Here is a 21,685-nt window from a genome sequence, read left to right as displayed (position 1 = left end):
ATGAATAGGATCTGAAGAACCTACTACTTTTGAAGCTGATAGCATGTCTAAGTGTATACTTTCTTACTGGTTTGCAGGCATCTTGGACTTCTGCAAACAGGATATCTGTGCATCCTCATCCAACTGACAACTCTTACAGAGCCTTTGCAGGGTACATAACATCAGCATCATTGCTGAGAACAAGGAAAACATGCAAGTCCAACCAATCCAAAGCAATCAGCAAGAAAACAGTCCTCTCCAGCAATGTATGCTGAACACCTCCTTGTCTTTTTTTTTTTAGCAGATTTTATGTTTATGATGATGTAATACTACTCATATATTATCCTGTTCTTTTTTGGAGCATGGCAGCATGGGGAACATCACAAGCAACAGCACCGAACTAGGATCAGCATTGAGGAAAGAGCAGGGCCAGTACCATGGACTAAAACACAGACTTGGTAGGAGTGGCACAGGTTAGTTGGTAGCATTTTGCCTTGTCTTATAAACAGTTTCCATGCAAAAAACCCTATCAACTGACATTTTGGTAGTTGCAACATTGTCTTCCTCTATCTGTGCTTTTAGTTGCAGCTAGATAGCCCCTGCTGAATGCACATCTATATTTCTTCTTTAACCAATGATTTTTTTACTAGTAAATCAAAACATATTTTCTCACAAATTTAAAGGTATTAAGACATTTAATAGCCAGCAGAACTGGATGCTTGCAGCAGTGGAGATTCCTCTTTGTCAAGACCTCCAACTATTACTTTATATTGACACTTTGAATTTGAGATTCGCTGAAATGTCAAAATACTATCTATCACTTACACACCACAAGTTTTACAAGCAGAAACTGCCTGAACATGAAATGAAGCCTTTTGAACAGAAATAATCTGTTCATCATCTCTAGCCTGTCTTATCCCAGTCTGGTGACAGAGTCAAATCCTCAGATGCATTTGCAGCCAGCAAGCTGCAGCCCTGAAGGACCAGGGAAAGAGCAGGATGCTTGTTTAGGCCTCTCAGGTGTTCCTGCCTTGCTTTCCTGGAGCTTCCCTGCCATCTGTGGGGCCCGTGTGACACTGCACTTGGGAGAAGGCGGTTCTGAGAACACAGTGAAGAAATGCATCTGGCAGCCAAGCTTTGCCAAGAGCAGCCTGCAGCTGATCAGGGATAAATTAAAAATCTGGGTTATACACAAGATTTCGTGGGTTGGGAGGGCAGGGATGTTGTTTTCTGACACAGACATTACCAATCTTGTGGATGATCCCATGCTCCAGCTTTGATTCACAAACAGCACTGTGCTGCCTCATACAGCCTGTGGCACATGAACCACTGGCCAGCCTCAGCCTTGAATCCCAGCTCTGAGCTGAGCAGGAGCTGTTTGTGCTTTCTGTGCTCCCTGGGCTCCTGCTGCTCTGCTTTCTGAAGAGATGGATGCTGCCTCAGTATCCTGAATAGTAGCTGAGATCATGCTTAATACCTGCCAGGCTGGGATGAAGGAACACCACAGAACTGCTGCTCTGTGTCTCAATAACAGCACTCCCTGTTACCCAGCAGTGCTGATCTCTTTGGAGATTTGACCTTTCCCCCCTGCATGTAAAACATATTATCATGCATATTTGCCCATACAGGCCTAAAGGCCTTAAAAACCTGAAAAGTTCTCAGAAAAATTTATTTCCATAAATTAAGACCACACACAAACCAGTAAAATTTTAGATTCACACAATATTGAACAGAAACAAAATGCCAAGAGCATGATGGAGGCTAATGGCACAAATGTACAAATTCTCATTGAGCTATTTGTTACCTTGATAGCATCATACAGACTTTTAATCCACAGTTACCATCCATATTCTAGAAAAGCACCTGGAACATAATATACCAAAGGCCCACCTGAAATCAAATACAATGAATGAGAACTGCTTGCAGGAAATCATATCCAGCAAGCACAGGAACTCAAATGTATGCAGACACAAGCCAGCCAGGCAAATGCTGTACCATACCTTAAGGAGCCTTAGCTGCTCCAGTCATAGCATGATGAAAACAATGATTTTTTATTCTTATATTTTCTTGAAAGTGATCGTTCTATCTCTGACAATCAGCAAATGTATCAAAGAGCTGCTTGGCTCTGCTAAGAGACAGAACATGGCAAAAGCTTTGCAATCCTTCTCAAGCTGTTCTAGTCATCAGTTTGTGATGTACTTTCCATGGTGATACAAAAACATCCCCACTGGAGTGGGTCCACCTTATGAAAAGGCAAGTGGACATATCCTTCTGCTAGGGATGTATGCAAGACCCCAAAAGATGAATCCTCTACATTTTTTTTAAATTACCTGTGACAGAAGCAGCTCAGGATGGAAATGCCCAGCTTTTGCCCAGCCATCACTCCCAGTGTACAAGCAGCAGCCACAAGGAACATGGCTGTTCCATGAGAGCTGTAAACAGAAACAGAGGTGGGAAAGGAAAAAACAAAAAAGTGCATAAGCAGGACTGACACCTGTATGCTGGGGAGGGGAAGAGATGCTTGGTCTCCACTAGCTTACATTGTCATACAAACACTTAAACCAAAAGAGAATAATGCTGTGTGTTTGGGTTTCCACAAACTAAGGTCTGGGAGAAGCTAAACAACTGCAACATCATTTTATAACTCCTCCAATTTCTGTAAACTGAAGAGTATTTGAGTGTTTTTTGCTCTGCTCTCTCCACTGTAGCTTGTAGGAAAGAGGTTCATAAATCTTATTTCAATGCAATCAGAAACAAGAGAGAACAGGGAAGAAAGTGAGAAAAACCCGCCCTAAACAAAACCCAACATAAGCCAAAGGAAAAGACTCAACACATTCCATGTTTTGAAGCACATTAGAGGTCTGAACTTCTCCTGGACCCAAGTCTCTTCCCCCCCACCCCAATCTTTATTTCCTTGAAAGCCCCAGTAAGGTTACAGCTTAACTGTGTCACTGGAAGCCTCCCATATTAATAGAAGGTGAATGAATGCTCTGTAACAATTCCATTCTATAGCATAAATCCATAAAAATATATCTTTCACTCTTGCTACCACTTCCAACTAGTCAATAATTGGGCTAATAAGCCAACATAGGGAAACTTTCAAACATTTTTTAGGAGGCAGTTGATCTTTTTTTTTTAGGGATTTCTTTTTACAAAAATAAAGAGAATCAATTAGAATGTTCTACAACAGCCCAGTAAGTTAACCAGAAAAATACTATGTCAATATGTTCAAAGTTTGCCTTGTTATTTTACCCTCAAACTCCAAACACTACTACTCTAAGTGTGCACTCCTCTCTTTTCTTCAGTCTTCCTGATTAAAGATAATTAATCTTCAAAACAAGAATATAAACTTCTACAAATCCCAGCACATAAGCTGGGAGCAAAACAAACCCAGATTAGATTTCTTTCAAGACTCAGGCACGCACAGTGTAATAATTCTCTTCCATTTCTCTACTCTCAAAGCTCTGCAATTCAACAGATTGCTTGTTAACATTTACTTTTCTGTTTGGTCAGTAACAGAAGTGGTAGAGCAACAGAAGATAATGATGGTATTTGCAGTCCTGCATTTATTGGGACTTTATAAAAAATACCCACCCACTAGCTATTTGCTCAATTTGAAGGTAAATAGAAACTCTATTATATGGGTAGATAAATAAGAAAGTGCAAGTTCAAGTGACAAGTGAAAGAAAGAACAGACTAATTAAATTTGAGCATCCCAGCAATAACAGCTTTGCCTGAATAACTTCTCTAGGCACTAAGGGACAGAAATTACCTGAACAGCAGCTAGCATTGGAATTATGCTTCAAGTTAAACTTAACAGAAGTTATGCCAGAAGGGAGCTCTCTTCCTTCCAAAGGCAGAGCTGAGAAATTGCCCAGTGCTGCATCAGATAATTACATATGGCCTTACATGACAAAAACAATGTCCACATACTCAGAGGCTCTTTGTACAACACTGGCTATTATGTACAACAGTGCTGTACAGAGAATATCTAATTATGAGCTACAGGAATTGTAAATCTAAAATGGTAAAAAAAAAAAACCAAAAACCCCTTCTTGTTGACATTAAAATCAAGTTAGTATGAATGGAGTAAAAATAACTTTAAAACAAGTATCAAAGATTTTTCTGGTCTTCCCTGCATGCAGCAGCTCAGCTCAGTTAAATAAAAATCTCTGCCTGTGTATCCTGCAGCTTAACACCCTCATGGACCAATGACCTTTTCCTCTGGAGAAGAAGTTGGCATCAGCCAAGTAAGTAAAAAAATTTGCTATTTAGAAAAAAAATAGTACTGGGCACCATTTTTCCTTAAAACATTACCTTTTTTGAGTTGAATGATGTTAAAGGAAGCATATACAAAGTGCAAGTTATTTAATGTCTAATAATGTGGGGCTTCTGCTGCCTGGAGCCAGGAAGGGCAAAGATACTTAGAAGGAACCTTCAAAGTTAACAGAAGGAAGAAAACAATTGAATGCTAACGTAGACAGCTACTTTTAATTATCAAAATGTTAGTGGTATATCAAGAATGTGTTTGCTAGAATTTTTCTTTATCAAACACCAAATCTCTTTTGTCAGCTTGTTAAAAATAGCCATTACAGTAACAACAGCAGACTCATATGTGCAAATGATCTGGAGTACAGAGTTCTAGCATCACTGAAGGTGCACTACTTCCTTCCTTGACACTCCTACTCTACCCCCAAAAGATATATAAACATAATTAATTAAATATAAGCAGTACTTTCCAGAGGTTGAGAAAGGAAGGGTAAATTTCATGTGGCTGTGTTACACTCAAACAGGGACTTAAAAGAATCCCTCCAACAGCATTTAAAAAAAAATATAGCACCTTAAAGAGGGTCACAGCCAAAAACTGATTACCAGATGTAGAACAGAGTGGCAGAGTAAGGTATGAAGAAGTCAGTAGATTTCTCCCAAGAAAAAAATACTAAAGAAGCTGACTGGACCGTTTCCAGCTAAGTGGCTCCCTCAGATGCTGGAGGCCTGCTCCTGCTCAACCTCCTCTGCAAAAAAGGCTTCAAGGTCCATTAGCTTCTGACTCAGAAGCACATCTAACTCTGCACTCTGCAATGCAGCTCTTTTTGCCCGGGTGAAACTCCCCACTGCTTTGATTTTGCCTCGTGTCTTCCTTTTCCGGGGAAGAGTAAAGTCCTGAAACTCCAGAATCCGCTTTCTCTTTTGCTGGCTGACAGAGATCAAGTGTCCATTTTTCTCCTTGGGCTCCTCAAAGATTGTTTCCAAGCTCCTGGTAAAAAAAAGAACAGAGCTCATGAATACCTTAGCAGCAACCACCTTACACTAACAGAGAGATTGGGGGATTTCATAACCCAGGTAAAGACACTTCTAACTTTTATATTTCTACAGCCCCTCCACACCTCTTGTAATGTTATCTACACCTTACACCTCCTACAATGCACATTACTGCCAGCTGAGTGGTTATTGCTGCACAGACATTTGGGTAGAATCTTTTTGTATTTCAGTTCTAAAGCACAATATAGAATCCTAATTTTACAGAATAAATAAGTTTGAACATTTGATGACAGGCTGTGATTGTTAGTATTTTAAAGAATGTGTAATTCCCTTTGAATTTTGGAAAGTAAGTACTGTACTTTGATGGAGACTGGAAGGAATGGATAAATTAAAAAATATACAAATCCATACTTAACCAGCTGCAAATTCTTAGTTCATATTCAAATTCACTTTTTCACGTCCAAACAGTAAAGATTAATTTTCTCTAGCAGATGAAACTAGACCAATTTTAAGAATATATCTCCCTCTTAGCTTTCATATACCTTTCATCTCCTCTCTTCCCCCCCCCATAATCAATTTACATTTATCTCAAGTTTTCTCATTAGGAAGCAGAACCAACCTGGCAGGAGGAGGGGACTTATAGTTCTTGTTTGTATAAATTTCTTCTAAGCTAAATTCTTTCTTCTTAAGCCTGAAAAGGAATGACAAATCAATCTAGAAGGAAGAATCTCAACCTCTCTTCACAGCAGATTTACAAGAAACAAGTACTGTTTGCATTCTGTGCCTAAATGCTAACCAATTATGCTTTAACTAACTGGGGACCAGGAGGAATGAGAACTGGGCTCATTAAGTACATAATGTCATGCAGTGTTTTTATAAGGTCAGTGTCAAGACTTGCCCTTTCTGCAGAGATCAATATTACTTCCAGCATTCTGTGATGCTTTGAAATAATGATGCTCAAAAGGGGAAATGCCCTTCACCTTTTTATGAAAGCTGAGAAGAAGTCTTACATACAGTTTAACAGATTAATACTTCATCTCTTGAGACTGATTTTAGTTATTGACAGTTACCAAGCTGATCTCTGAAGAAGTGCTTTCCTTTGTCAAAGGTGGTACCTGTGTTTAGGACAGAAGTCAAACTAGATGAAGTATGACCAGTGTGACCAGTATGACTTGCAGGCACACTAGATGACTGATTGGAAAACTATCAATATCTGGCACTGTGATTCCCCACACTTTCACTGAACTAATGCTTCCCTAAGATCATACCCCAAACAAAGAAACTGTGATGAACTCCAACACAATTTGCATCACCAGAACTTCCTAACAGATCACTTCATCTCACTGTGCACTGCAGGTTGACTGATTTTCCCTTTATCAATAAAACTTCTTTCTTCTTTAGAAAAATGATTGCATTGCAGCTTGCTTTTTCATATTTTGCCTAAACTTTATTCAGTAGTTTTGATCCAGAAGATAGAGCTGTGTCAGTAATTTCTTGTAAAGGAAGTAAACATTAGATGTCACTCAGCTGGGGCTGTATAAAATAGTGGTGTAAGAGAAGCATTTATTGAAATTATTACATTCATATGCTTTGAGTCCATTTCAGAGGCACTGCTCACCTTTTTGGTTTGGGTAGTCCCATTGGAGTAAGGTTAGGGTCTGGCTTAGGAACAGTTTTCCTGATTCGGATCTGTGAGACTTTCTTTGGCCTCTTTTCTGGCTCAGTCTTAAGAGAGAAAGATGGAAAAGTTAAAATCAAGGAAATTAAAACCATACTAGTCAACAGAATTCCCTTTTATACTGAAGATACATTAGCTGTAGAATAAACATTCCTCTCTGGTTTGCCACTTTCTTTCTTTGAATCAAAGCAAGCAGCAGCACAGAGTAGGACCTGCAGCCTTTTCTCTCCTCATCTTTAACAGTTACTTGATAATATCCAGCAGCAGCTTCAGCTTCTGGAGAACCAAGAGTCTGAGAGATCTAAAATATCAAATGAACTCACTTTTTTCAGTTCTGTGTCGTCTTGAGATCTCAGACAGGCTGGAACAGAAGCATCTGCTTCATCAAGGGCAGGGATGTGGAGCTCAGATGCTGACAGCCTGGGGGGAGATGGCAATGACTCTGGAAGTGTGTGAGGCTTTGGTAAGGGAGGAGGGAATGACGTTTCCAGACTGTAACAGAGAAAGAAGGGAACACGTGCAGATTGATACCCAACTGATAATGCAAGAGCATTCCATGCTCTCAGGAGATGTTCCTAAATTGCAATATGGGCACAAAAAACCAACACATTTCACAGAAATGGCCCAAGTAACTCTGCTACACACATAGAGCCAAACCTGCTGCATCCCACATTGATACTGACACCAACTAAACTGCCAGGGCATTTGAACATGTCATTTAAAACCCACTCTTTTCCTTTTCATACAGCTAAACAGTATACAGCTCTATACATGAACTGACAGAAAGGGATCAATCCTTCTTCTCTGCCAGCAAATTTCTTTGACACAATTATTAATCACACTTTTTGTTTACAGATAAAATATAGCTTTGATACCTGCCATCCCTACACTACAGGAATGGAAGGAAGTTTCAGCATCCATCATCCAGTTGCTGAGGCAGAAAGGACTTCTATCCAAGTAAGGAGTCAAATTTCTATCCAAGTAAGGAGTCAAACTTCTATAGTTTCACCTATTCATTTCATAAGTGGCAAAACATGGTTGAAAGTAACAGAACTGTTGTGTCCAATGTTCTATGTGGTGTTTGCATAACTGCCCCTCCACTCCTCTCCATTACCTCACCCACTTCTTAATCAGAAAGCTGTTCTGGGAGTGAACTGCCAAAAGCTGAAAGCCAAAATGACATAAGCAGTGGCTTTCTGAGGAAGGCTATGATCCCACTACTCAGAGTAAATACCAACTCCCCAGATACTCACTGTATTGCATGGCCTGCAGTCTGCAGTGCTCCCATACTCTGTACAGGTGAGTGTGGTAACATGGCACAGCTGGGTCAAAGAGGAATGAAAAAACAAAACAAAACAAGACAGACAGAAATTAGGGCTACACTATAAAAAGATGAGGGAAAAATTATTAGTATAAACTGGATTGTAAGACAGGATGCTCATATCAGGAATGAGAATGAAAGACTAAAATGATACAAAAGAAAGCCACATCTGTTTAGGCAACCAAATTTCATTGTTAGGGAAACTTTCCTGCTTTCATTTAAAAATTGTGGTAATGAGAAAAGGAAATAAAGGCACAGAAAGAGAGTGAGACAGTAATATTAAAAAATCATAATTATTTAAAGTCTGAAAATTGTAATTCTTTCTATGAAAGACTATTTTCCTTATTCAAACCCCCAAGTTTTTACAATTTAAGTAACCAAAACCCTTGAAGGACTTGGTTACTAAAGAAAATAGTGCATAATGGCAACAGTAACAGGCAAAAGGAAGTACTTCCATTAAATTAACTCCCTGTTGTCTCTGACTCCCACAGCCTGCAATACCCTTACTTGATTGGAATAACCAAACCAATAACCTTTCCATAGGGGCTGGTAATGACCAGAATTCAATGGCATAAAAGTCAGCACAGCAGCTCTAAGTCCTTTAATATTAAGCTTTACTTTTGTGCCCATACTGTTAACAGCAGGAAATCACTCAGGACAGCTTTTATTACATTCAACAGCAAGTCTTGTATTTGCTATTCTCTCTAACCAACACTGAAATGCACTTCACTGTCCTAAAGCAAAGATGTTACAGCCAGACTGGAGTTCTACAAAGAAGATGAAAACCAGCCATGCTGCAAGCACAGGGAAGTCCAACTACACATAAAGCGGTCAGAAAGACCCACTTATTGTGTTTATCACTTATGTCAGAACTGTAACATTTTGTTTCAACATTCCACTTATTATTCCAGTGTTACTGCAACCTGTATCCATAGTGCAGCAGAGCCCTCTCTGTCAGAGACAGAGCTTATTGTTTTATGCAATAATAATACAAAATTATAAGGACAAAAGGCAATCACTTTAGAAATTTTAATTCAAATAAGCATTAATTAGAAAACAACTTCACTGAAATAATGTTTTATTATTGACAGTGGAAGCTAGGTAGGGCAACTCCTTTAGTTCCTTGTTCTCCTGGTTATTAAGAACATGAATTGTGAGTGAAATATTTTACAGATAACAAATCTTTTCCAGATGAAAATGGTCTGCAGGGAACTTTTTGATTTTTCTGGTTTTTAATTCTCTTAAAACAGACAAGAATTTCTGTCCTAGTGGGAGCTGAAAAGGCTTTTACAGCAAACATACCTCTAATATTTATGTACCAAACATCTGAGTGGGACAGATTTACATCTGCCTCATACACATAGCTGTAAGGTATTTTAGAGAAAAAAAAAATTAAGTTTTAGGGTATTTTAACTCTGGATTATTTTTCACTTGAAGCGAAGATGTTTGATTTGAATACTCTACTTTTGGGAAAAAGATCACCACTCATAGCAAAGCACTTTTCCAATGACTCCTTACATCAGGAATGACATCCTCTTACACATTAGTTAACTGGGTGTGCTGTCCCGAGCTGCTGAGGAGCCTGCACACTTAGGGATGTGGGAAACCCCCCAAGTTCTCATCTCCCAGTCCAAGGAGAGCATGCCTCAGCAACACAAAACACTGAATTCATCTTATACACACAACTAAGTTTTAAAAAGATGTTGTTTTGGTTTTGATGATGTGTTATTTTTAAGTTTAGTGCTCAAACTGTACTTCACTGGTATGATCACTTTCAGAGTATGGAATGAAAATGGAAGCAAGTCCCATAGAATGTGCTGCAAAAATTGTCTCTATTGCCATTATTCAACTTAATTCTTTTAGTGCAGACAACTCCAGAATGGAGCAGTGCTTTCATAAGCTCACTCACACCTTTGGCAGACATCAGAATTTATATTAAACTTTTAGGTATGTCACCCATTTATACAAAGCAAAGTGCAGCATTTGTTATCTGGTGAGATTTTGGGTTACACTTGTGTCAGTCTGTGACACGGGCTAAATTCAACAGTTCTCCACAGACTGCCACAGTAATCAAACCAATTAATTAAACAGACTTTAGTACAGTGCTCATGAAGCTCTCTGCCCAGGAACTGCAAGGTGACAAAATCAGGGACTCAACTGCCCTATGTTACTGAGGGATAAAGGGCAAAATCTTTGCTCAAGGACATGCAAGAATCCTGTAACAGAGCTAGGAACTTCTTTCATTCTTTTTATTAGGAAAATGATCTTAAATGCTCATAGCAAAGTAAAATTAAATATGCAAAGTAGATTTCAGTCCTCTTCCCACTCGTAACAAGATTGACACGCAGAGAAAAATTCATTACCAATGTTAACTGGAGCTACATTTGCTTGTGCCAACATCACAGAGAAAAGCCACTGCATGCATAAAGAGTTTTCAATTAGCATAGAATGGTCATGGAATACAATTTAAAATGTTACTGAATGACACCCCCCCACCCTTTACAATTCTTCCTAACCTTATATTGAGCATTTTACAATGGTTTCAAGGGGTATTTGTGGCTCAGACCTCTGAAAAAAACTTTCCTACCTCGGAAATCCAGTTCCTCTGCAGTCACTCTGAATAGACCTAATGAAGTAGCTCACCTTTTGCATTATATACTCTGATGCATGGTGTGTGTATTTTGCAAGGGAGAAGAAAATAGAGTTAGCCATTCTGCCAAAACAGGATAGTATTAAAGAAATGAAGGCAATATATTTAAATTCAGCTAAAAGACTGTTCTGTAAGAAAGGATCTTCCACGTTGAGTCATTCCTGGAGCAGAATGTGTAGATCTGGAACAGGAGAAACTGACCCTCCAGTGCAAGCTGCAATTACCCTCTCCCTCCCAAAAAGGAGCAAGAATATACCCTGCACACATTTAATCTCAGAAATAAGGTGATGGCTTTTACCTGTTATCGATGGCCACACTTGGCTGCCACTTGCAGCGATTGGGAAGGAGAGGAGTGATTTCGGAAGGACGGGCAGCGGGACCGTGCTGACTCCATATGGACAACACCCTGCCCAGGGAGTATGGCAGCGAGGAGACGAGGCCAGCGGGAGCACACCTCGGGAACCTGGCCCCTTTTAAACCCTGGGCCAACTGAGAGATAAATAGTCTCTGGATGGTAGGAATATGGCTGGTTAAGTTTCTTCTTCTGGTCCAAATCCTGTAACATCCAGGGGAAGAAAGTGCTAACACTGTGTGAAGGCCAAGCGTGGAACAACCTCCTCTTCTTCCAGCTACAGTGTTTCTTCCAGGGTCGGGATGAACAGCAACAGTCCTGGGGGTTGTCGTGGAGTGAGAGGAAGGAAGCTCATTATTTACAAAGGAATCCTCCTGGAAAGCTGTTGTATCTGAACAGCTCTGAGAAAGGAGAAAAGACAAAGTCCACTTTGAAGCTGGTGCTGGCGTTTCTCTGAAAACTGGGCTGTGATGTACAGAGTGCTGGGATGTATTCCCTCTGAGGTCTGTCACAGGACTGGAGTCCAATTTTATGTGAACAGAAATTGGGAAAGCTGAGGTGTCCAAGAAAGAGGCTGGAGGCTTGTGGCTTAAGTCTGAAGAAAGTATTTTGGTAGTTTCTACAGGATAAAGTGCCAAAGGCTGAAAGCTGAACATCTTGGTGCACCAGCTGTCAGCCCAGCGTGAGTGTACGTTCCTGTTAATGCAAGAAAAGGCTTCCAAGAGATTTTTAGATCTACATTGGCTGTACCTGTCACCCACTGGAAGAATTTCAGAAGAATATGGCAGAGGTTCTAAATTACGGCTGCTTTTGGCAGGGGCCAGGAGCTTGCTGGCCATTGCAGACAACTTGCTCAACAATGCTGGTTCTTTGGTACATTTTCTAAATTTCAAGCTGCTCAACAAACTGCACCTCTTGGCCCTCTGCCTTGGCATATGCACAAATCTCATGGCTGTTTCCTTTTCCACTGTCAGTGGTTTACATGGAAAGTACAAAGACTCCAGAAGTGGGTTTTCCTGTTTAGGGAATATTTCCAGGGGAATCTCAGAGACAGGTGAACTTTTAACTGTTTTGATTTTCCTTACAGATTTTAGCTGATACAATGTGGGAACTTTTTTGCATGTCCTTCCAGGTTGTATTTTTAATGGAAGAGGTCCTCTTAGTTTATTTGTAGTTCCTCTTCGTTTATTTGTAGTTCCAAAGGCACCAGGGATCCCATCATACCCTAAATTAAGGTTCAGGTTTTCCATTTCTGAATCCTGAGTCTTCAAAAACTGTGAACTAATAAAATCTGTGGTAATCTTTGGCCTTTTAATTTCTTGTAAAGTGCTACATAGTTTACTTCCACTGCCTCTTACAGCAACCATCTCCTCTGAAGCACCTCCAAACTTCGTATTTCTAGATGTCATCAGCTCAGCTGAAGAGCTGCATAAGAGTTCAGAACTGTGCAACACACTTGGTTGCAGTATGATTTTTGCTTTCTCCTGATGTTCTAACTTCTGTCCTTGTTGTGCCTTGCCCAACTGATGTACTTCCATCTTTCCATACTTCTTCTGTATAAATACTTGATGTTCCTCTATTTGATCAAGTCTCACTGAACATAAAGCTCCATTTTCCTTGCAAACTGCACGAGTTGGTATTTTGTCCTGGCCTTCTGTTACTTCCTTTACATTATCTTTGCTCCATGCATTTAATTTGTAAGGCACACACGCTTCACTGCAAGCCACACAGTTTGGGTATGGTTCTTTGCAGCTCTCTGATAGTGTGCTCAGAGGTGGAGAAAATGTGGGCGTTGTATCATCCTGCACTTCTGGGGCAGCCTGTGTGTCAGATACAGCTCCAGCCTTACAGTCATACACAGTTTCTGAAAGTACACTGGTACCTCCTGAGTTTGGGAGCTTTGTATCATTTTGTCTTTCTTTTGAAAGAGTATTTAGTTTGGATCTTGGGATTTCTTCCAAAACCTTTCCATGATTCTCAGTCCTGAGGGGGACTATTTTGCTACCAGACTCTTTAGAATCTTCCAACAAGGCCCATGAACAATCTTTGGGCAGCCTTCCTCTAGGGGCTACCTCTTTTCCTATCATCTCTTGTACACAGGTATTCTTAAATTTCTCTTGACCAGGAGGACTTTCAGGTGAGCTCTTGTCCATGTATTTGGTTGGTGTGCAAAGCCCCTCACCTTTCAGCCTTTCTTTGCTGTGGTCACAAACTCTTGAGCTTTTGGCACCATTCAGAGAGCCAGCTGCTGATTCATTCCCTGAAGATGGAACCTCAATATTGCTGGAGTTTTTCTTAACAGAAATTGTTACAGAAAGAATTTTTGTCATTGAAGTATCTTTATTAAATTTTTTGTTTGTAGATGAAATATCTCTTTGTGCATTCTCAGGTGACATACACAGCTTTTCTTTCTCAGGCAGAGAGATGTGAGAGTTTAGAGCTGACACAGTTTCTGAATTCACCTGAGTCTTACTAGAAGTTCCTTGGATGTCAAACTTTTCAGAATGGGATGCATGAATACCCCTTTGATCATCAGTTTCTTTACCAGGCTTAGAAGTTAACTGTAGGCAAGAGTTATTTAAGATAGGATTTATACTCAGACTTTCTCCATTTTCTGTATCTGAAAGCACATTTATATTTTCTGGCTTATCTGTATTCTTAAATTTCTCTTGACCAGGAGGACTTTCTGCTGAGCTCATGTCCATGTTTTTCCCAGCTGGCATGCAAAGCCCCTCACCTTTCAGCCTTTCTTTGCTGTGGTCACAAACTCTTGAGCTTTTGGCACCATTCAGAGAGCCAGATGCTGATTCATTCCCTGAAGGTGGAACCTCAATATTGCTGGAGTTTTTCTTAACAGAAATTGTTACAGAAAGGATTTTTGTCATTGAAGTATCTTTGCTAAAAACCTCAGCTGAAGATGAATCACAGTTATCACTCTGTGTACTCTCAGGTGACATACACAGTTTTTCTTTCTCAGGCAGAGAGTTGTGAGAGTTCAGAGCTGACACAGTTTCTGAATCTGCCTGAGTCTCAGCACAAGATTCTTGGATGTCAAACTTTCCAAAATGAGATGGACCAACGCCCCTTTGAGCATCAGTTTCTTTACCAGGCTCAATAGTTAACTGTAGGTGAGAGTTATTTAGGATAGGATTTATACTCAGACTTTCTCTGTTTTCTTTATCTGAAAGCATATTCCTATTTTCTGGCTTGTGTGAAAGACTCCCTTTAATTGATGAAATGGGCAGAAATTGAGCACTAATTGTATTTTCCTGGTTCTCCACCAACCACTTTATCTTTGGCAAAGATTGCTGCATTTTGTTTCCTGCAAACACCAGCTCTGTTTTCTCTTTTGCACATGGGATAAAATGAGCCTGCTGTGAGCACTGTTGTTTGTTATCAGAAAAGTTTTCTTCAAGAGCTCCTTTATTGTTTCTTTCACATCTGTTCTCATGTTCTTGTAGTCTGATTGTCTTCTTTTCAATCAGATCACTAATGGAGTCCATGGATCCTGAAGAATCTTTATTTTTGACACCAATTAAAGAGTCCAAACCCATTACATTCTCTTGTACAGCTCCTTTAAACCTAGCTTCTCTTGCACATTTATGGTCTAACAGAGGCGGGTCACCACCTGTTTTTAGCAGAACCTCTTCACTGGGATGAGGATCAGTTTTGTCTCTTTCCACAGAACTGGCTATGGTTTGGAAGCCAGTGTTTGGTTGGTTGGTTAAACTTTCTAAATGTTGCTCACTACCCAGCACTGGGACATCAGACTCACTCTGACATGGATGAAACTGATTTCCCAAGGGACAAAGGGTCTCTTCTGTTTGGCCAGCAGGTTGTGTGGGAGCATTCACGTTGTTGAGTGCTGGCTGTGGATCACAAGTTGAAGGGCTACACTCAGAGGGATCAGCTGTGAGCAATGGCATTTCTTCCTGCTCACGTGGGTCCAGTTCTCTCTTCCATGGGCATAACAGGGAGTTGTAAAATCCAAAATTATGAGCACAGGTGTTTTTGTTCAAATATCTGACTAATAGCTGTTTACTAGTCCTATTTCTCTGATTGTCTTCAGGAGCATTTGGGGAATCCACAGCTCTTGTTTTATCAGACTGGGAAACACATGTGCCAATGTGTTCTTTTGCCTCATCTCTGTCACAAACAATTTCACTGCCCTTTGCTTTACAAAGGTCAAATTGTTCCATGACCTCCATATTCTTATTTGAAACCTCATCTCTTGCCAAGGTAGCAGCAGACTTCTCTGCAGTATATGCTGAGCAAAACATGGTTTCTCCTGTGGGAATATCATTTGTCCCATGCAGGGCTATACCTCTGTTGCCCCAGTCATTTTCACAAAGAAGAGATCCACGTGCCAAAGGGGTGTGTGCTTTTGGAAAGATCATTGCCTCTTTACTGTTATATCCTGATGAAGACACTCCTTCCAAATTATTGTTTTCTTCAATCTTATCAACTTCAACACCCAAAGACTGACTGTTCAGGAAAACTTCATCCACACATGTACTCCCTGATAAAATACAGGAAGTGCTGGCAGCTGGACACTGGTTTTTTATACTCTTGTTACTACAAAGCCATGTGTGACAATGTTCATTTTCTAAACCAGTGACCAATTTCTCCATATTTCCTGCAGAAGATTTTGTATTCATTTGAGATACTCTGCTTGCTGTATCAGGGTTATCAAAAGTCATGGAATTTACAGAAGACTTGAATTTGTCTTTATGAAGCAAAACTTTAGCAACTTGTTCTGCTGTTGTTCTTGAAGCACCAATTAATTCTTTTCTAGACCAATTATCCCCAGCCTTGTCCCTGCATGAAACTTCATTATTAGTACAAGGAAGACACTCATTATAATGAGGTTCTCTTGATTTTTGTAAAACAGGAGGTAGAGTTACATTTACTGTGTAAAACAAATTTGTTTTGTTCCCTGTGGATAAGCTGTCATTACTATCAGCTTCTGCAGCTCCAGCTAAACCACCAGCCAACTCTTCTGATGCTGTATTGCTCTCAGATTCCTTTTGAAGCAGTTGTGCCTTGGGTGAGTCTTTTTCTAGCTTGGTACCAAGATGAAGACAGCTGTGGTTACTGAGAGGAGGGATTTTATTGGCAGTACTATAACAGCACATGTCTCTCTGCCCAGTTTCATGGGAAGCAATGTTACTCGTTTCCACCCACAAACCATTTTCTTTTGTATCATTCTTGCACGGGTCACTGACAGAGAATTGCCACTGGTCCTTTTTCAACTTATCACCTTCTGATGGGAATATTTTAAATTTTTCTTTTGAGAACTCCTCAGGAGATGAAGCAACAGAAGTAAAAACTGGAGAATGACACTGCTCAGAATTAGCAGTCTTTTGAGCTTCAGGCCAGCTACAAATTTCATTGTTATCTCCCACAGCAATTTTTCTCCAGCCTTCAACAGCTTCTTCAGATTCAGAGTTGTATGATTTTCCTATAGCAGCACTTAATACCCTAGGATCAGGTTTTGCACTAGATAATCCTTTTTTCCTTACCACTGAGATCTGCTCTACTGGAACAGATGTGAAGGTTTGGTTTTCCAAAAACCCAGGTCCATGATCATAAAGAGGGTGATGTTTGATGTTTTGGGGAAGGTACTTCTGGGGGGTTTCACTGACAATTCTGTGAACTGCAGAACTGCCTTCTGGTGGCATATTTCCAAAGTCCAGATAAGAGATGCTTTTCAGAACTGGACATAAAACTTCAGAACTTCGTGTGGAGAGTGTTCTACAGCTTTCTGCTGAGAACAACTCATGAGGTTCATTTTGTTCAGGTACAGGACCCTTAAAGAAGTCATAAACATAATTTTCTTCATCCTGCTGACAAGTCTGGCAATTAGCAAATGACGTACTGAATTCTTTAACAGGATTTTGTCTGGGTATCTTTTCTTCTCTAACCTCCAAAATAGATACACCACTCCCCCCTGTTCTCAATGGCATGGCAGCAAGGGCTTCTGACCCACTATAGTCACTTGTTTTTTGTGGATGATCTGTAGCTGCTCCAATGTCCATGACTTTTAAAGGCTCTAAAAAACCTAAGCTGCTGGTTTCTGAAACCCCAGCTCTGGCCATGACTGTGTCTATGTCTGGGCATTGATTGCTCTCAGGTGGAAGACCTGTACTCACTCTGTCATTCCTGTATCCTGCTTTACTAAATTTCCTAGTCCCATCAGCCTTCATACCTTGTACTTCTTCAGTGAGCTTTGGAAAAGTTTCAGCTGTCACCTGAACATTTGCTTGGTTTTCTTCTGCATAAAAAAAAAAAAAAAAACAAATCAGAACCACATGCTGAATTTAGAAGGCATTTGGCTTATTAAGTACAGTGTGGGTTACCAAATGTTCTTAAAAATTAAGAATTGATGCTATCAATTTTAGTACAAGTCTTTAGAGGAAAAAATGAACTATTCCACCACAAAGCTAAGGCAACAAAACCAATCCTTTTCAATACTGACATTTCCATGAGCAGCAGGCATTCCAAGCCTTGTACATTTCAGATTCCTCTAATACCAAGCTAGGTGAATGCAGGTCCTGTAACTTAACACATAGGAAGTCATGGCCAACATTAAAATAATGCTTATTTGTAACATCAAAATTCAACAGGGGCTGGGACTTGATCTGCTCCAGCCTAGAAACAGGGCTGGCTATTGTATGGCCATTTCCATTTCTTCTTCCTTGGAGCCATGTCTGTCAGTAACTCGTCCATAGGAAAACAAGACATATCTCATCTGCCCAAGCAATTTGGACTACTCATAAAGTTTCTTCTGTAAAGTCACAAAGAAATTACAATTGCTAATTAAAGAAATTACAGTTACTGTAGAATATCTTCATACTCAAAACTTTACAGGGAACATATTTACTCAGACTTTTGCAGATCTTTTCCCTATTTCCTAGCAAGCACCAAGACTAGATGGCATTTGTCAGCTAAATACAAGTTTAGGTAAAGAAAATAATTACTAGATTCAGAAAAAGTGACCAAAGTACTTGGAGCTAGAAAATTATGGAGGATTATAATGAAATTAATAATTACTTTAGCTGTCCTCTTTCTTTGGATTCTGCACTTGTAATTTTATTTTTTAGAACACTCAAAAATGAATGAGTAATACTTTTTTATATATTTATTCTATTACTGCTCTCATACACTCCATCTCTGAAACAAAAGGAAATGCAAAAATCTGCTATAAACAACTTCTGCTTTGGAAACAAATAACTATAACACATCTTCTACAGAAAAGGTCTTGAGGCAAGTACATACCCTGCCAGGAGAAAGTAAAGCATTAAGTTTTGATAGTGTTATAGTTACACAGGCTAATACTTTCTAAATGAGCCATCCCACAATCACTCATCTGTTTTAAATCAACAGTAAATAAATGGGAGAGAAGCAGGGGCTGGGTAGAGATGTACAGCTAAAATAACTACCTGTGCTCCTCAGAGATCCTGCAATTTCAGTGCAATAGGTTCTCAAAGACTTTGCCTCTTGCTCAGTTAGGTGAGGGTCCTCCTGGAACAACAGAAATATGGTTAGACATGGTTAGCTATGGTTAGACAGAAAAATGATTAGATTTTCTGAAGTGTGTCATGTCTCAGGGACTGCATCTGCTCAGCTGGGTTAGTTCAGAATAAGAAATTCACTCAGAAACCTCCAGACACATCAGCCTTGGCCAGAGGCAGCCTTGCATTGCAAGGGCCTCACACAAGCACTAAGGATGTATCCCCAAAACACTGCTGTGTTTAACAGCAATGAAATCTTGTGATGTGGCAGCTAAAATATAAGTACATGGCTTAAAATGCAAATTGTTGAAAATTGGAATGAGAAGAGTAATGCAGTCTCCAAGTCTAGTTCACACCCCCAAACCACTACCACTAGACTCCTGGGAAGATGTGTGTCCCTAGTAGAACTTGCCTTCTACTATTCCTTGGGCTTAAAACCACAAACCCTGGAACAGGTGACCTAGATCTGCCAGCAAAACCACCAAACCATGATCCCACAACCAAACTACCTCCATTTAGAAATATGTGAAAATTCATCTTGAAAACTGAATGACTGTAAGGAATTTAACAATTTTAATTTCACAAAAATGATAAATTATTTTTTAAAAAATGTCAGATAAATCAAACAGATATCAAAATTTGGAATTAAACACACAAAATTTTGCAACACCCAATAGTTAAGGTAAAACACTAAGCTGTGCACCTTTTTCTGTTACATATCTGCCTTACAGCATTCCAACAGTATTTAAGCAAGTGAAAACACTGGTATTTTAAAATACTGCTGGTCTCCTGAACTATTGTCGGTATTGTAATTTTTCACTGGACCCACAATAATCCAGAGACTGACACACAGACCCTGGATGTGCCCAAGGCCAGGCTGGATGGGGCTCTGAGCAACCTGGTCTAGTGGAAGGTGTCCCTGCCCATGGCAGGGGGTTGGAACAAGATGGCCTTCAAGGTCCTCCTCCCACCCAAACCATTCTATGATTCTATACTAGAAGACACAAAAAAGAAACAGGAAACCCATTGCCAAACCCACTGCCTAGCCCTAAATTCAAATTATCACGCAGGGATTTATTTCTGCATTCACTTACTTGTTCTGACCAACTTTCCCCCAGAGTCAAAGGACAACATTCAGCATGATGGTCCTCAGCACCTTGTGCCTCTTCATCTTCTTTCTGGTATCCATCACTAGGACAGTCTAGTTTACTAAAGTGTCTTTTTCTGCTTTTTTCATCCTCTGCAATGTCTCCAGCCTGTAGTAATTCTTCAGGAAAGGATTCTGCTGGCCCATGAGAAATCACCTGGAGCACATCACCCAGATCCTGTGTCTTCTGGCAGCAGTTTCCTATGGCAGAAGTCCATGGCCCATCCCTGTGTGCCAACACGGGTACTGACCCATCAGACTGTGCAACTAAGCCAAGGCTGGGCCCTGGCACTGCCATGGGGTCCCTGGAGGTGCTCTCTGGCAATCCAGTGTACAACTCCTCTATTACAGCAGATGCAGAAGAATCAAGGAGAGACTCCACCCCAGATGAGAGCATCAGGGCTGTTGAAGATCAGTTGCCCTGAGCTTTTCAATTCCTAAAAATAAAAGCAACGTTAAATCAACGTACATTGGATTAACCACAGAAAACCCTGAGCCGGAAGGGACCCTCAAGGATCACTGAAATCCAACTTCTGGACTGGATTAAAAGGAAAAGCTTAATTCCTCAAGATTCCAGTAGATATGTTTAAGAAAGATACTTCCAAATAGGTCTTCAAGAAAGGAGCTGAGAAAGATTTGAGTATCTAAGGAAATGCTTCATGAACAAATGAAGTGAGTAAAGTGAAATAGATATTCCCAAGCCTCATTTTCACATTCAAACACCTCCCTGCAGATTTAACCACATCTTCTGAATAACCTGAGAAGAGGTTATAAAGCAAATCACTGGGGCTTGTATCAGACATCCTCCTTCACTAGAACTAAAGTGTTGTTTGATTTTCTGGGATTTTCATGAGTTTCCAGTCTTTGGGAAAAAACTCCAAGTTTTCTTCACATTCTCTACCTCAAACGAACACTGTCTAAGCCATCAGGCAGCAGCCTGTGCCTCTCAGCTTCTCTCATGTGAGCACTCTGTGCTGTCCCGCAGTACAGAGGACGCCTTGTGCCAGGACACAGCCCCGCTCCGGATGCTCTTCGGGCCAGAGCCGAACGCCCGGTGCGCGGCAGCTGCTTTGTGAGCACGGGACGGGAGCTCGGGCTGAGCTGACACCGCTCCTGTCGGCACCGGGACAACCCCGCCGTGAGAACGCCGCCGCCAATCGCTCCTGAAGGCTCACGGACAGAACGGGCTAAGCCAGGCCTTTAGAGGAGCATCAGTGACTCAGTTCACAGCTCGGACTCATCAGCCGAGCGCTGCTCTGTGCTCCTCTAGCAAGAGCAGCCTGTACAGACACCGGGGAAACTCGCAGCAGCCTCCTCGCACCGGCCACTCGTCCCGGGAGAGCATCACCGTCCCGGCGGTGCCGCCCGAGCCCAGCTGCGCCAGGACCGGGGGCGACCCTTTGTTCCGAGCGCCGCAGCAGCGCCGAGAGACTCGGCCCCGAGCCCCGCTCCTTCTCCGCGGCAGCAGCCCCCGCACCGGCCAGACCCGAGGGTCCGCAGCCGCCCTGCGGCGGCGCACCGGAGATCGCCGCTCTCGGTAATTACACAACCGCCGGTGTCTCCCCCGCGCCCGGGCTGGGCAGGGCCCGCGCCGGCCTCTCGGGCCCGCTCCAACTCCCGGCCGGCGGCGCGCGCAGGAGGCGGGCCCGCGCCGGCACGCCCCGCGCCCCACCCGATGCCGTTACCTGAGCGGCGGCGGCCGCCGGCCCCGCTGTGCGCGCCCGCCGCGCCGCGCCCCGCCCCGCGCGCATCACTTCCGCATCCGGGGCGGGCCCGCGCTCG

At 41.4% G+C, this 21,685-nt stretch overlaps 2 protein-coding genes across 5 annotated transcripts in view; one reads left to right on the top strand and one right to left on the bottom strand.

Moving 5' to 3' along the window:
* LOC103818022 (melanotransferrin-like) overlaps window positions 1–1,925 on the top strand; it is a 14,124-nt gene extending 12,199 nt beyond the window's left edge. For both annotated transcript variants that reach the window (XM_018916452.3, XM_009092266.4), the window contains exon 18: window positions 78–1,925. In XM_018916452.3, coding sequence (XP_018771997.3) covers window positions 78–127 — 50 coding nt within the window. In that variant the 3' untranslated portion in view covers window positions 128–1,925. The remainder of the gene's footprint in view (window positions 1–77) is intronic.
* On the bottom strand, window positions 1,630–21,685 carry PRR14L (proline rich 14 like). Of its 3 annotated transcripts, none has more exons than XM_030231486.2 (9): window positions 21,589–21,685; window positions 19,851–20,340; window positions 18,685–18,766; window positions 11,189–17,516; window positions 8,173–8,241; window positions 7,243–7,411; window positions 6,860–6,966; window positions 5,861–5,932; window positions 1,630–5,236 (listed from the first exon to the last, which is right to left on the bottom strand). In XM_030231486.2, exons 2-9 carry the CDS (start codon window positions 20,298–20,300, stop codon window positions 4,960–4,962), a joined length of 7,554 nt encoding a protein of 2,517 aa, XP_030087346.2. In that variant the 5' UTR covers window positions 20,301–20,340; window positions 21,589–21,685; the 3' UTR covers window positions 1,630–4,959. The 3 variants fall into 3 exon arrangements, with proteins under 3 accessions (XP_030087346.2, XP_050836600.1, XP_050836599.1); XM_050980643.1 differs by lacking the exon at window positions 21,589–21,685 and having other exon boundaries at window positions 11,189–13,515; window positions 14,071–17,516; window positions 19,851–21,559; XM_050980642.1 differs by lacking the exons at window positions 5,861–5,932; window positions 21,589–21,685 and having other exon boundaries at window positions 19,851–21,560.

Source organism: Serinus canaria, chromosome 15 (assembly GCF_022539315.1).
Source record: "Serinus canaria isolate serCan28SL12 chromosome 15, serCan2020, whole genome shotgun sequence".
Taxonomy (NCBI): domain Eukaryota; kingdom Metazoa; phylum Chordata; class Aves; order Passeriformes; family Fringillidae; genus Serinus; species Serinus canaria.
The sequence above is the reverse complement of the archived record's forward strand: the minus strand, read 5'-3'. Positions and strand labels throughout refer to the sequence as shown.